General features: G+C 39.1%; 3 protein-coding genes across 4 annotated transcripts; 1 reads left to right on the top strand and 2 right to left on the bottom strand.

The window, feature by feature from the left end:
* Positions 1 to 251: 251 nt before the first annotated feature.
* LOC121939420 lies at positions 252 to 1,472 on the bottom strand. The gene is made up of 3 exons (XM_042482440.1): positions 1,013 to 1,472; positions 613 to 706; positions 252 to 515 (listed from the first exon to the last, which is right to left on the bottom strand). Exons 1-3 carry the CDS (start codon positions 1,447 to 1,449, stop codon positions 360 to 362), a joined length of 687 nt encoding a protein of 228 aa, XP_042338374.1. The 5' UTR covers positions 1,450 to 1,472; the 3' UTR covers positions 252 to 359.
* Positions 1,473 to 2,121: 649 nt separating this feature from the next.
* Positions 2,122 to 8,439, bottom strand: LOC121939423 (kinesin-like protein KIF24). Its single transcript, XM_042482446.1, has 12 exons — positions 8,381 to 8,439; positions 7,501 to 8,295; positions 7,033 to 7,195; positions 6,690 to 6,787; positions 6,292 to 6,510; positions 5,993 to 6,080; positions 5,256 to 5,377; positions 4,957 to 5,062; positions 4,777 to 4,848; positions 4,547 to 4,656; positions 3,808 to 4,282; positions 2,122 to 2,538 (listed from the first exon to the last, which is right to left on the bottom strand). The coding sequence occupies exons 1-12, from the start codon at positions 8,437 to 8,439 to the stop codon at positions 2,122 to 2,124; spliced, it is 2,724 nt and encodes a 907-aa protein (XP_042338380.1).
* Positions 8,440 to 11,133: 2,694 nt separating this feature from the next.
* Positions 11,134 to 14,771, top strand: LOC121939426 (Rieske domain-containing protein-like). 2 transcript variants are annotated; one of them, XM_042482449.1, is made up of 4 exons: positions 11,134 to 11,412; positions 12,224 to 12,454; positions 13,612 to 13,646; positions 13,851 to 14,771. In XM_042482449.1, the coding sequence occupies exons 2-4, from the start codon at positions 12,250 to 12,252 to the stop codon at positions 14,133 to 14,135; spliced, it is 525 nt and encodes a 174-aa protein (XP_042338383.1). In that variant the 5' UTR covers positions 11,134 to 11,412; positions 12,224 to 12,249; the 3' UTR covers positions 14,136 to 14,771. The 2 variants fall into 2 exon arrangements, with proteins under 2 accessions (XP_042338383.1, XP_042338384.1); XM_042482450.1 differs by having other exon boundaries at positions 12,209 to 12,454.
* The last annotated feature ends 1,315 nt before the right edge of the window (positions 14,772 to 16,086 follow it).

Below are 16,086 nucleotides of genomic sequence, written 5' to 3'. Positions count from 1 at the left end.
CAGTATTGCAGCGATAAAGTACATACATAGCAACTATTAAAATAACTTAATTTTTAAATACCAGTCATCCAGGTTTCCACAGTAGCGTGACAAATCTCCAATTTAAGATGAATTCATTAAATTATAATTCAAAGAACTAAATAAATTTCATAATAAAGTCTATTAAATTCATCTGATTCAGAATGTATACAGCACTGAGGATATAAGAGAGAAAAAAATCAACCCCACAAGTATCGACTCATACCATTTTTAGTGTAGCCAGTGTGCACTCATAAACAGCACTGCTTTGCATAACTGCCATCTCTCCACTGTGTAGGCTGCACTTAAAAATACAAATACTCCCGTTTAGTATGGTTAATTCAAGTAATTGGATGATGATTATCTTCTTCTTGGTTGTGTGGCTGGTTAGAGTAACTGGGCTTAAGATATGGCCGCAGCTGAGCTAGCATGCTGTGAACACACCGAGCCTTTCTCTCCATTATATCTTCCAGTTTGTGGACATACTCCCCAAATGCCTGTTAAAAGAAAATGAGAACAGACAGAGGAGTGCCATTTAAATGTAGTTTATAAAATGAATGCAGCAAAGAAATGTGACTTTGATCTTTTTCTGACCATTTCAGGTTGCTGACACAGAAGAGTCCCCTCTTTATAAAATAAAGCTTCCATCTCTTCTAGCTGCTCCCAATGGGCCTGGACAATACGCCACCTTAAATTGGATTGGATTGGAGAAAAAGACAGAAATATTTTTTGTTAACTAATGCGATTACTCCATTATTCCAAAATAAACAGTTGGATATCTAAATATGTCACCAAAGAGGCCTATGTGATTTCAGTATCATGTTTGTCAGTATGTTTTCAGTTAATATTATAATATCTCCTAAACGCAGTTGGGTATTATCATTATTTGTATTTGTGGAAATACTGGCAGTGTCTCATTATAAAGTGCACTGGCCTCTGAAATGCTCATTTAGGATGACTGTGTAAACAAAATTGCCACATCCCTTGTACTTACTGGCCATGATCCAGGTCTTCCAGTGCAGACAGATGGATTATGGGGCTGATTTGCTGACTGCTGTTGCTCTCTTCACTATTTGAGTCTGTAGGTTGGGACGAGATGTCTGTGTTGCTGGAGTGGTTTGAACGCACTGTGTGACCCTGCTTTGGCATTGTGTTCAATTGGCCTAAGGTGCTTTCTGACTGTAGTGTTGAAGTGGAAGATGCAAATTTGTTGTGTTTATTGTGTGCATATCCTTGTGGCGTGTGGTTGCTACCATTTGACATTAGATCGTGTGAGCTGGGTGAACCAGTGTTCCCAGACTGCATGACAGAATTTTGCATAGAAGAACTTATGGAGGGTTTAAGTGGGGATGCAGAGGTCATGTTGCCCAGGACTTCAGCTGGCATAGTTTGAGGTTTCTGATTGTTCTTCTTATAGAAAGGATCCAGCATAACCTCGGGGATCGGAGGCTTTATCATACCTAGACATAAAAATCAAAATAAATCATATACCAGTTCTTAAAGGAATACTTAACCCGCAAAATGAAAATGTATACATATATTATTCACCCTGTGTTAAGTTGAATTCGTGAAGAAAACTTTTTTCTCGCATGCCCCTTGTTTGTCCTTTTTGAGTAGAAGGATGCCGTGTTTAACTGCAGCAAAATTACATCAAAGCATCAGTTTACAAAATCTCTCACACAACTTGTACAGTGTAATCCATGTATTTACAAATGTATTTTTGCTAAAACTTTACTATTTAAAAAATATGAAAAGTCTGATGCATAGAGAAGCATGTCTGGGCAAGAGCGTAAGTTTGAACTGGAATGCACAAGCGGAGGTCACACGCACACTTGCTCAGGCACGCTACTTGTATGCGGAAGTGTTTAAAATAGTGAGGTAATGTTCAGATGTATAGTTTTGTTATTGTTAAATGCGGCCATCATTAGCTATAATGTATCAAGAATTTAAACTTTTTGGATTCTTCGTTCACCATGGAGATATGCTTAAAAAATAAAGTTTTCTTTACAAATTCAACCTAACACTGGCTGAGTAATTGATATACTAGTGATTTCATGGATGAAATTCTCCATTAAGCACAAAATAGTGCACACACATTCATACTCAGAATGCACACTTACCTATTTCACAATGTTTGTCTAGGGTGCAGCACATGTCTTTTCTTTGTTTAGTGTGGTTTGTAGCTGTCATGGTGTCAGAGACAGGAGAGCACTGGGTTTTCGCTTGTGGCAACTCCAAAAGAGACAGCCGAAATTCTACGTCCTCTTCAACCACATCTTTCCGTGCCATCTCTTCACACTTGCGATGCCCTTCTTCCCCATTCTTTCTGTTATCTTTTCTTCTTTCAAGCGAACAGAGTGAGGTGTTCTGTTTCCCTCTGAGGAATGAGTCTGTGGCAACCTGTTGGTCCACCTGAAGCAAGGAGACGCTGAGGGGGTCCATGATGCAGCTGAGAGAATCTGCACTCTCTTCTCGACGTAAAACAGACATTTTGGCTTTGACATCTGCATGGTTGTGTACCTGAGTGTAGGATGGACTTTCAGATAATTTGTTTAGGGTCTCAGCAGGTATTTTACATGCATTCTGTGTGATGGCCGTAGTAAACGGTAGTGTGGCCGATGGAGCAAATTTTTCTCTATTATCATGAGCAGCAAACAATGTTGGCTTCTCTCTGCAGCTGCTTGGTGGCACTCCCTGTTGAGCATTTTGCAACGGTAGATGCAGGATGTCTGAGGTGCATCTAGTATGTTTTAATTTAAGGGAGGGATCACTGGGTTTTTTAGGGGTCAAGAGGGGGTTGGTATGTTCACAGGCTGGTGAGAGGGGTCGTTCTGCTGGAGCTTTCTGATGGGACAACTCAAAAGGAGGTCGGTTAAAGAGGCCGTCGCTGTCGCTGTGGTTGGAGAGTAAACTGTAGCCTTCCGCTGCTTCTCGCTCCTCATGACTCCACACTCCATCAGCTGTGACAACCGAGGCATCTAGACCTTCCTCACCCACTTCTCTCCTTTCCTTCGAGTCACAGTTGTTAGACATTAATGCCTCTACATCAGCTGGCATTGCACCTGTCATCCTATCTGCCTGCTTTGTTTCTGTTGTTGCTACCCAAGCCCACCTCCTCTCCCCTCTTCTAGCCACCCCAGCTGGCCTCCACTCTTCCCTCCTAACCTCTACTTCCCCCGTTGCCTTCAGTGACCTCATCTTTTCACTTTTACCTCCAAATCTTTCCCCTGTTCCCTCTCTCCAGTCTTCACTAACACCTCCTGAGTCACCATGACTGAGCTCATCATTATTTCTATTGCAACTCGGAGTGGTTTCAGCTCCACAGGGGAAGACAGATGACTGTCCTCTCTTACCATTAACCTCAACCTTGGCTCTGTATGTATCTAAAACATTTTCTAAACCCTGATACATAAGTGCAGAAACAGAGAAGCCAGATGAGTGCTGAAGAGAAGAAAAGCAAGATGGAGAGACAGAAGAAGAGAGAGAGGCCTGATTAGAGGACGAAAAAGGCGGACATGGAGAGGGTGAGAGGAGATGGACAGATGAAGAGGCTGGTGAGGGAAGAAACTGCTGCAGCTGCTGGTGATACAGCCTCAGATGCCTCTCCCTCTCCGTATCCCTTTCATCAACCTTTTGTAAATCTCTTTCTCTTACTTCACTACATGTGTCTTTACTGATTTCTACTTGTCTTCTCTGTTCTGTCCGTCTTCTTCCCTCTTGTCCTCCCTCTTTCAAAGGGCTTTGCTGGTTCTTGTTTTCTCTGTGGTAGAATCCAGATTTCCTTTGTACCTCCCACATGTGAAGCTGTTTATCTGTTGTTTGTCCCAGGACCAGCTTTGCTGCGACATTCTGGTCACCAGCTGAGCGGCCTGCACTGTCAGCTACTCCACACCTTTTTCTTCCACCCTCCCTCCCGCCTGCTTTCTCCACCTTTTCACTGATTCCCAGCAAACCTTTGACTGGTGTAACATGCTCAAGTCCAATTTCCTTCCTTGTTCTTGCACTTGTTTCCTCTCCCCATCTGTTATTTTTGGGTGTGGAGCAGACAAATGCATCCCCTGCTCCGGCCAATCTCGAGGTAGGTGTGGTGGGGCCAAAATCCTCTCTCTGTCTTCCTAACTTTGGCCTTTTAGGGGGACTTTTCCCTCGGGTGCCAGCACTGTGGCTTCTGCTGCTGCTTTTGAACAGATTATGTTTAGGGGAGGGTATTGTCTTGCCCTTTTTTCCTCCTCTATGTCCTCCCTGTCCCTTCAACTCCTTCACCCTATGAAAAATCAAGGAGATTCAACATCTAAGAGAGCTGTCACTGGTCATTGCTTCTAGTACTTTAAAATTAATACATAAAATACAGGATAAGCTGTCACTACTTGGGACAAGATGATAACAAAAAATTGTATTCACAATCACTATGTTCAAGTCCCATGTCAAAGTAGGATGAATTAAATCCATTATGGCTCAAAGAAACAATATTAAAAAACAATATTTTAAGCATCTAATTTTCCATGTTGCACATCCCCGACACACTTACCGGTCGGCGTATCTCAGTGTGTTTAGCGTGTGTTCAGTTGCTAAGTGACCAGGTGAAATGTTGGCAATCATGCATGTCATCGAGTCACCGACAAATGAGTCTTTCAAAACCTAAAACAAGAACAATATAGTACAAAACAAAGGAGAGATTTTTGTCAGTCATGATATTTGTGCGCACTAACACACACAACAGAACCACGGAAATTTGGCAAAATGCAAAAGTTGAAGTACCTGAGTAAGTTTGCTTTGTCTGAAAGGTGTATGCAGCTGCTCTTGATCCAGGGACCGGATACATTCTTTAAGCTGAGAAAAAAAAAAAAAAAATTGCAAATGAGAACATATGGAAAATCATATCATTCACTTTATGTGTAATAAAGAGTGTGTGAGTGTGTGTGTGTCTGTGTAGCTTACAGCCAACAGACTCTGGTTGATCTCAGCACCCTCCATGCGACTCTGCCTGTCCGGTTCTTTGGTGTCTGATGCCCTCTCACTTCCTGCCAGATCCACAAACCACATTCTACACACACACACACACACACACACACACACACACACACACACGAACACACATCTTTTCTTTTGTAATTTCAAATTAATACTGCTGTTCTACAATAACACTAGTAGTGCTTTAAAGAGAAGAGACAAAATCATCAGAAAGTGTGCACACTATAATAAGCCTCTAATATAACAGAACACCTGCTGCCACTCACCTACCAGCAATCTGCTGGTTTGGATCTCTTAGCTGAATCTGAAGCACGGCATGGGAACGAGAAGAGAGCGGATTCACTCCACTCACTCCTTGTGTGCGCTCCTCTGTGCCTTGTGAAATCACCTTTATAAGGGCAGTGAAGAATATAGGAAAGAGACGAGGGAGGCAGAGATACGAAAAGATAGGATAAACTTTTTTTTCTGTCACAAAACATCAATAATTCTCTTTTGAAAAGATTAAAAATTATACAATGTCTTTTTCAAAGACATTTCAAAACAACACACAAACAAACACAAAAAATAGGATTAAAACTGTTCAAAGATATTTTTTTCAGTCAATACAGGCATATAAAATCATAGAATTTGTCTTGTTGGGTAATCAAGTATTTCAGATTCACAAGAGGCTGCCAGTGCATCTGGGAGAATGTAAGCATGACCTGAGGTGCTATACAGAGTGGATATTGTACTTAAAAGTAAACATTTTTACTGTGTACACATAAGTACCTAAAAGTACTATACTGAGTGTTTCTTGTTAAAACAAAAATAGGCTTAAAGAAAGAAATGTTATATTACAGGCCAGGTTTAATTAAATCATGTTGCAAAGTCATTTGCTTGGGGAAAAACACAATAAAAACTTAATGGAACAGATTTTTCTTTCATCTGCGATATGGCATACAAGATTGACATCTTATTACTGCACAGTGTGGACATGAGGCAATATTTAAAGAAAGGGGCAAACCTCCATTAGAGAGCTGACAGAGTCCACTCTGACATCACACAGTCCTACAATGTGAACCATCTTCTGTCCATCTTCCCTTGCAAACAACCTGACAGAAGACAGACAAAGATAATGAAAATGTTACCAAAAGATAAATTATCCCTTTGAGAAACTGGGTTATTTTTTTTTTGTTTTTAATTTTAATTTTTCGGTGTTGTTTTTTGATTAATTGCTATCTGGTCATCTTTTTATCTTCAAATCAAAAATTGTTGGGCTCTTTTAACAAAACAAAATAAACACATACTGACACCAACACACACCTTTTTCTGTGGTCCAACAGGTCATACAGCTGACCACAGTAGATTTCAAAGAAACTGACATACACCAGCAAGGCTGAGTGTGTGTGTGTGGCGGAGAGAGCAGCAAAAATGTCCCGGACTGCCAGTGCATACAGCCCTGGTCTCATAGGAGATGAACCCAACATGGTGTGAGTCTTCCCTGCACCTGTCTGGCCGTACGCAAAACAGGTGGCCTTGCCTCTATGGATGCACACAACACAAACAAACAAAGATAGTTAGGGAGCATAGATTCATACCTACAAGCATGTAGTGCTACTTCAAGCACCAAAACTGACACATTTGGACTTCAGGGCATTTGGATAGAAAAAGGTGACAACATACACACCTCCATAAATACTGTCACACCAGTGCTGACCTACCCATTGAGCATGTGCTGCACCAGAGGATATGCTGTTCTTTGATACACTTCCTCATTAGATCTCTCCTCCCCAAAAACCTGGTCAAAGTAGAACCTGTGCTGCAGGGACATGAGTAAAACAGCAAGACATTAGATAAATAAAAAAGCATGACTATATGACAAGGATACCTTAAATTAAAAATACACCCCATATACAAGTAGTATATCACAAAATACCCAGTTAAATATCATGACAGTGTGATGACAGATGTGTTTATTTGGAGAAACTCTTCAGTATTACTGACGGTATTAATACAAGACATAACATGATTTATTATTGTCTCTTCTCTGGGCATTATATGTACCTGTAGTATGTACTGTGTGAGATCCACTGCCTCTTTGCTTTCGTGGACAATAACACACTCTCCACTTGGAGTCGTGACAACATCTGCCTCTCCTCTCCTGTACTCTGTGCGCGTCAGAGGTCTCTTTCTCACACACACACTGATCCGTTGCCCCTCTGTTTGCCTGAAAATCACACAAACCAATCACAGACAGTAAAATAGGATACTTATGTGCAAAGGAAACAATGCTCATATGCAAACTTTATGCAAACTGTCAATTAAAGAGAAACAATCACAAAAAAACAAACATTTTAAAGACATTCGTGTATGCATAGGAAATCTTGCTTCAATGTATTTTGATACTTTACCTCACTTTCTGAGTGGCTTTCATGTTCAAGAAAAGTCTTAAATATACTGTAGCTGTCTTTAAGATACAAATTTGCAAGTAGGGAATCACCAGTGAGGAGGACACAAACCACTGCCACTCACTTTTTGTTTGGAGCTGGAGGGGAACTCAGTGGCAGACCATAGTTGTAGCCAGCTGTTCTCTTTGATTCATAAACAGGTGTTGGCTTATTTTCAGTAGCTGCGTTACTGCTTATTCCTGTACAGAGTTTGTCCTTCCTAGAGATTCCTTTTCTGTCTTTGCATCCAACTGGTTTGTTTCTAAAACTATTTGATGCCACTGGTGCAGGTCTGTTGTTTAATTTACACAGTGAGACAAACTTTGGCGATAATTTAGTGGCAGAGCTGTACATGGATTCTCCTTGCATGATGTTTGGCTCTGTGTTTGCTGCTGTGTGATGATCAGATTCACGGGCATCTGGCCTTTGGTTCCTCTTCCCTTTGCAGCCACATACCAAAGCCCCTCCAGTGTCAAGCTGCAAAGGTCTGGCTGATCCTTTGCCCCGGCCTGGCTCAGTACTTGCATGAACAGTGTCTTCTGGAGGAGAAAATAGCTTCACATGATGATCAATTCCTTCTGAACTGAAATCAAGTTGTCTGCGAACGAATGATGGATCGGAAAAACTGGTTGCATTTACTCCAGCACCCTTCTCATCCTCATCATCATAGCTAAAGCTGTCATCTGCTACAGCATAGTCTTCATCATTAACATCATAATAATCATCACCATCTTCATATTCAAGGTCAAGAGTTTTGACCATTTGGACCAGATTAAAGAGTCGAGTCCTGTCCTCCATAGAGCGGATTCCCAGGATGGGATAGTCCTCCATGGACAGTGCTGAAAGGTGGGCTGCACGGCAAACTCCCACTGAGGTAAATCTGAAGGACAGGAAATGGAGAAAGCGATGGGCAGAGCAGAAGAGGACAGGGAAAGTTTGGATGTAATTTGAGAGAGTGAGCTTACCTGGTGTAGTGACCCTGTAGCCCAACGGCCCTCAGACACTCATACAGGCAAAGTGACATATTCCCTTCCTTTTCTCTTTGTTCTTCTTTTATTTCACTCCGTCTACCCTGAGGGTGGCAGACATGGTGTGTTAGTCTCTCCATCAGTTGGTCACACAAACCAAAGCCATGCAATAAATGACAATGACTACAACTAAAGTAATTCTATGACAACCTACACAGAAAAGTATTCAAATTCATAAGCTATTGTCACAAGCTCCCTGCAGCAGCACTGCTTTTTCCAACACAGCATGTCCTCGCTGTTTTGTGTCCTTCAGTGATTCCTGTGAGAGACTGATGACCAATGGTCTGGTGGGTCACTGTGTCATTACTACCACGCTGCACAGTTGTGGTGGTGAGCGAAGCACACGGCACTGGTATGATGCTGAAATCTGACACTTGGTCTGGATGGAGCCGGGGCAGCACACTGCAGTCATGTCACACATTTCTGCGTTGTAGCAAATATGATAAATATAGCAGATGCAGACATGCAACTGTTGCTTATTTGGCTTCTACAGCAGATTGGCTGGCAGCTGCAAAAGTCCTGCCACATGGCACTTGTATCAGACAATCTTCAAATGTATGCATAAGGTGAGAGTGCAGTTCATTACTGTTTATGAAACAGTACACTGCTTCGAATAATCCCCACATGGAGGTTTATGTTTCCTCCAGGCCATGCCTCAGTCCTTACAGTGAGCACGTGTTGGGATTTGAGTGTCAGCAACTGTTATTTCTGCAAATTGAATTACACGAAGAGAACCTGCAGTTTAAATTACATGTATGGCCAGCTTTGGGACTGTTCATTATTTATGAGGATGGGGAGGTGGTGCAAGAAGTGGGAGGTGTGTCAAATATTTTTTTAATCACTGGGGAGGGACTTGTGTTTTTGAGGGGGTGGAGGGCAAACAATGGTAAATGTCTGTATTTTGTATTTATTTCACCACCTATTGTTTAAGAAAATATGCCTTCCAGAAATCAAAATTACATTATCTACCATTTTCATAAACTAAAAACACGAAACTGTTGTTGTATTTTTAAATTTCCAGCAGGCCTTGAACACATCTTTTTTACAACAAACGCCACTGTAAGAAAAAAAATATCACCAAATCTGTACTTAAAATAGTTATATTTGATCAAAACCCCCTTATTTTACATCTCATCCAGAATTTGGCAAACATAAAATGCTTGCACTGACTAACCAGGAAGCACTAATAGTGAAAAAACTTTTCTTTTTTTTTTTTTAATACTCCATGCATCAAAGGCTTAGTTTTGAAATCTTATTACTAATTTATGGTGGAGGGAGGGTCGTGCATTTTCCGCTAGTCAATCAGGGAGGCTAAGGGAAAGATATTTATAGCTTTTAGGAGTGTTAAAATAATACTAAAAAATAACAGTCATACACTGGGCACCCCCTCCACTGATAAATAAAGAACAGTCCCTTACCCACACAAAATAAAAGTTAAGGGTTGTTGTCCACTGCGGGGATGTTAGAACAAACCCACACGTCAAAATCAAAGAAAAGTTGCTGTGGTTTTAAAATGACTGCCTAGGTCAAATGAAACTAACAATTCATCTTACATTATTGGTTTCTGGTGCTTAGGAATTTTTATGAATGAAATTACTAAAACTTTAAAGTCTCCAAATGTCAAGAATAAATAGAAAACTTACTTGAATCCCTTCAGATTTTTTAGCAAAAGAAGACAAATAACTGAACACGACGGTTTATCTGAACCAGCAAACTGAACTGACAAAATGCATCAATTTTTTACAAAGTTGCTCTGCTTGAGTAGTATCACCATTTCCGTACACAATGTCGGTTTCCATAACGACGGAGACGGTTTGGGGAGGTGCCCTCTTTTCCCGCTGTGGTTCAGCAGAGCTGGCAGAAACGTGCAGAAATGTTACCAGACATAAAGCAGAGTATCAGAAGGACAGCCGGTCAAATTACGCTCAGTTCAGCACGAGAGAGAGAGATAATCCCTCAGAGGGCTTAATGCCCACCAACAAACCTGCTGAGACAAAAAGCTTCTCAGACTAAACCATATAGGACATTTTCTCCACTGGCTTTAAAACACACAATGTGAAGAGCTGAGACATGGGCTGCTGATAGAGATGTATTTTCTGGATTTATTTATGATAACACACGTGGTTTATAGTCGTTATTGAGTTATTTTACACAATAATTACCAATTTATAGAGTGAACCATGGTTGGCAAATTGGTTTACCCTTCTGAAATAACAATAAAAGCTGGAAAACTATACAAACGGAAAAAAAAACTTTTTTTCTAGATGTTTGGGGTTTTTTGTTTGTTTGTTTGTTTGTTTTTTTCTTTTTTCTAATGATTCATACTCTCTCTCGCTTTCTCTCTCTCTCTCTGTCTGTCTGTCTGTCTGTCTCTCTGTCTCTCTCCCTCTGTCTCTGTCTCGCTCTTGCTTATCTCTCTCTGGCTTATTTTTGGGTCATTTTCTTGTTGCCATTTACTTATTTCCAATTTGCGGGACATCTCTCGCCAAGATGCTTTGCTTTTTTTTATATAATGTTTTTGAAAGAAATTAAACTACTTTGTTTCGGGTTCAGATGTTGAAATACTTGTGGAAGGCGTCTGATCGCAGCACAACCGATATTCAGCCAGGTTTTAAAGGGTTAAGTCGTGGGAGAAGGACGCCGCGGAATCGTGTTCATCAGTCCGTGTTTCACTGGGGACGACATTGGCCGTAACACACAACATTGGCTCTTCCTCAAATGTCACATCTGTGGCTTATTTGAAACGCCGACGTAACATTTTGTGAGTCGATGTCGTGTCTTAATAACTATAGCTGTCCGTGTCACACAGACAAAGCACGTGAGTAATTTTAGCGAGTCTCATGTCGCGTGCTGGATATGAAACCCGATTTATCAGCAACCAGTTGCCAGGTTACCAGCTGAGGAAGACTGCCATGGCAACGAACTACAGAACTTAGAGGTGTCAGAGATGTAAACTGGCAACGTAGAAGGTAGGTTGGTTTAATGTTGATTTAATGTTGATTTAATGTTGATCCAAAGCTTTCAGAGAGGACGTTAATCATTAACATGTAGGAACTGAATGTCTTTGTGATGTTTGTGTTGATTTCATGAATTCTGTATTGTCTTCTTGATTGTTTGTGCAGAATTAATTGTCACATTTTGTACCATTTTCTTAATTCTTAAAAAATACAAGCTTTCGGTGCTGAAGGAAATATTTTGATTGGGGAGGAAAGGAGAGGTTACAGCAGTTTAAGCCAGTGCATCCCTGGAAAAATGAGACCATGAAATGTCCTCCTTTTATTATGAAATAGTTTGTAATAGACTAGATCAGTGGTTCCCAACCTTTTCCCTAAAGGGACACCTCTCCTAAACTGAAGAATCCTGACTCAGTGGCATATTTTATGGATATTTCCCATTTTTTTATAATGCATGACAGTAACGGTGCAGTATAACTGATAAACTTTAGTTATCCAAATGGTGAACTGCAGTTTGTGTAAAATGATCCAAGTAGTACCGAAACGCTGTCCTCACGTCGTTAGTGTAGAGGCATTACTTCTCTCTTCAATGTTCGCTGTTTTTTGACAGCCTTGCCCTAATGTCATATGTGTGTTATTATTTTATTTTGTAAACTTATTTGGACAAAGACAAATCCTGTCACTTTTGCTTTTCATGTGAATTGCTTTGCTGGTGAATTAAGTCTAACTGGTCTGCATAAAACCAGCATGCATTACTGTCATCTTTACGATTAATAATGTCCTCATAACTGAAAGAATTCATAAACTACAGTCTTATTCATACCAGGAAACCTGCTGTACAAAGTGATCAACATGTCATCTGAGGAGGAGACGTCTCAGACTTCCTCTTCCTCCTGCTCTCCTCCTCCTTCCTCTCCTCCACCTGCCTCCCACTTCATCGGCAAGAAGGAGGACATTGTCAAGGCTGGGCGTGTGACCAAGACTGTTAATGGTTGCAGAGATGTACTCGTCCTGTACCACCAGGGGCAGCTTCATGCTATGGATGTGCGCTGCTACCGTAAGCTCTTTCTGTGTGTGTGTGTGTGTGTGTGTGTGTGTGTGTGTGTGGGGGTGTGTGTGTGTGTTGTAGTAATGCATAAAGCTATAATTGTAAAGCTTGTCCTCACCTTTTTTTCCCTGTTGAAACATTTTAAAGATGGTGACATTCATCATCCTATTATTTATTTATTATTATTTAAGAGTTAAATTTATTTTCTGCACTAACTCATCAGCAGTGGCGTAATGTAACAGATACTTTGTTACAATAATATTTTTATATTTCTGTCAACTCTCACTTGTACCAGAGTGTCTTCAGGTATCAGACACTTACATTTATTGGTTTTTAAGACCTTTTCAAGATACCTCTTATCCAAATTCAAGACTGATTTTTGGGCTAATCCTCTCTCTTTCAAGCATTGCATGTTAGTATAAAGTAAATATGAAATCCTGTGCGGAGGTTTAATGTAGGAATATGGTTATCAGAGCAAGTAAGGTTAATAAACATTTTGCCCAGAGGAAAGCGCAAGTATAAAGTAAAAAGACAGTACTGATTACAGAGCTTAGAGATTTGTAATGTCAGAAAAATGCATTGTCATTCCGAAGTGCTTGACTCGTTTTGAAAAAAAGACATTAAAAGATAGATCAACTAAATTAGATAAAATGTTTGTGGCAATTAAGACCTCAGAAATTCAAATTTAGTTTTTTTTAATGACTTTTGAGACCTAATATTTATCAAATTGGTTTTAAGACTTTTTAAGGACCCACAGACACTTGAACTCCACTACATTTCCTCTAAGCATTTTAGTGACTTACTAGAAAATAGGAGAGAAAGGAAGGAGAGCGGGATGAATGGAGGAATGAAGGAATGGGAGGGAAGGAAAAATTGGATTTTGTTCTTTAAATCCTTGAAGTTGTAAAAAAAAAAAAAAAGACCTTGAATTTCTGAAAGTGTAATATACACTCCGTTTTTAAGATGCCGAATGTTACCAAGACGTAAACTTCATAATTCTCGAAATTCTGACTGCTTGCTTTTTTATTAACAGCATTTACTTGTACTTTTAATACTTAAGTACATTTAATATGATAAAATTACCTTTGATATTACATTACAGTAAATATCAGATACTTTTACTCAGTAATATTCTAATACATGACTTTAACTACTTCCTCTTACAGATTCAGGTGGTGCATTACAGTATGGAGACATTGAGGTAAGTGACATGCAGTGTTCTCTGTATATTGCAGTGAAATAGCCGTTTCATGCTTTTAACCATTTTTTTGGCAGCTCGCTGCAAAGCTCCTTCTGAAGACTTCTGTGTATTTAAAAATAGTTTTAAAAAGTTTTCTTGTAAGACCTTCATTGCAGCTGTTACTGTCTTATCTCTCTAAACAACTTCCCGCTGTGCCATCACCAGGAGTTTAACGGGCAGCTGTGTATCGTGTGTCCGTGGCACAAGTACAAGATCACACTAGCAGAAGGGGAAGGGCTCTACCAGGCTGTGGACGATCCCACAGCCAAACCCCTGAGGACACACTGGCGCTCCAAGGGCGTCAAACAGAGGATTCACAAGGTCACTGAGGTCAACGGGAACGTATATGTAACACTGAACGACTCCAGCGAGCCCATCGAGTCAGATGTCTACCAGACTGAGAAATATAGGACTGGCTTACTGAAGACTCAGCCAAAACCCAAGAAATAATTCGACACTAGGAGGATTATTCAACCAAAAACACTTGGCTTCAAGGACAATGAAAAGCATATCAAAACCCTCAGAATCTGTTTATCACTATTATAATTGTTATTTCAAAAACTGTTAATATGTGTATGAGCTATTAAGATTTATATGAGTCAATCTAAGACAGAGAGGGAACTATCTGACAATAAATATCATTAAAATATAAATAAATAATTGGAGTTAGATGATTATATGGGACATTCAAACAGCAGCTGCAGGATTTTTAATCACTTTCGTGTGAATTTTTCTGTTTCAGTTAAACATTCAGAGAAATTTTGATTTTTCTTCTGTCTACTTTCACTGCTCAGGACTGTGCTCATGCTCTACTGGACGCAGCTTGTTTCAGCTAAATCAGAAAACAGGGCATTACTGGAGACATTGGTCCAGTCAGTAGGTTTGATGCAAAATGTAATTTAATGTATGAAATCGGTTAACACCTGGTTTAGCAGTTTTTTGACAGTGAACTGTGACTGCTACTGAATATTGTGGTTTTGTAATTATTAAATGGTGTGCAAATATACTTTTTTATATAATTTTGGTGGGGAATAAATGACTGATTATTTCTACGTCATGTTAAATGATATGAGGAATATTATTATGATGCCATTGTGTCACTTTTCAATATATACATGGCTAAGTTATTCTCAGCGCAAACGAAGCACCTGATACTGATTATTTGCTATTTTTATAACCAAAACATTAGATCAGCTTGTAAAATATGATGTATTGTTATTTATTAAACACCAATATACAGTTGTCAGTAACTGTGCACAGTTTGTTGAGGTTGAGGAATAAAACACCACTTCTACATTATTGTATTAGTAGCAATAACTAAATAGTGTAGTCAACAAACAACAAACAAATACTTTAATTAACGTCAGTGTTGGGGAGTAACGAGTTACATGTGACTTGTTATATTTATTAAATTACAAGATAATCAATTACTGATACAGCTACTAATAGATGATTACAAAGTGGTTATTTGCAGTGCAGTAATGCCTTATTTTGGCATATTTGTACAATGCTGGTCAGCAAAGACGTTGAGACAAAAAAAAAAATTGAGTGCAATATTTATGCACTTCTGTTTTTAGGCCTTTTCAGCTTTGTTGTCCTGGTTAAAACATTTATTAGAAAAGTAATCCAAAAGTAATCAAATGTAGGCTAATAAGTTGAATTACTTTGATGAAGTAATTGAAATAGTTACACAACTTTTGTACAATGTTAATAGGGTAACCAGTGATCTGTAACCTATTATATTTAAAAATTAACCTTCTTAACACAGGATACTAATTACATTTTACAAGCAAATCATCATATTGGCTTGAAAAATATGATGCATTATTATATACTAATCTTGCAAAAGTATACAGATAAAAGTAGTTAAAACTTGTCTTATATATCATATTTACTTTATATTATTTTAATTTGCTAAATATATTTTTTGGTTTAAAAAGGCAAAAACAACAACCAAAACAGAATTGATGTAATGCTGGTTTAAAATACTTTCAATCATCAAAAGTGTATTACTAAGTTTTTGTAATCAATAGCAAAAAACTGGCAATGTCATGATTGTATCCAATACTCTGAAAATTAAGAAATAAATAAATAAAATAAATACAAACTGTTCACAGTTGGCTGCAGTGGAGGATTAAAAGGCCACTTCTATATTAGTAACAATAACCCAGTAGTTTAGTATCACAATAACAAGTGTTGTTTACATAGCAAATAGTTAAAGCACATTTTGCTAATAAATTATCAAAAACCTACACATCCATGGTACACCGGCAAGGGTGATTTCACCTACTTTGACCCGATTTGGCCAGATTTGACCTGGTTAAGTAAATTTAAAAAAACAATTATTTTCTGTAGTATTCTTTTCATTTACTTACCTAAGATGTTGGATGCAGGATGATTG

Source organism: Plectropomus leopardus, unplaced genomic scaffold (genome assembly GCF_008729295.1).
Source record: "Plectropomus leopardus isolate mb unplaced genomic scaffold, YSFRI_Pleo_2.0 unplaced_scaffold48, whole genome shotgun sequence".
Lineage (NCBI taxonomy): Eukaryota > Metazoa > Chordata > Actinopteri > Perciformes > Serranidae > Plectropomus > Plectropomus leopardus.
This window is presented reverse-complemented; position numbering and strand designations above follow the sequence as displayed.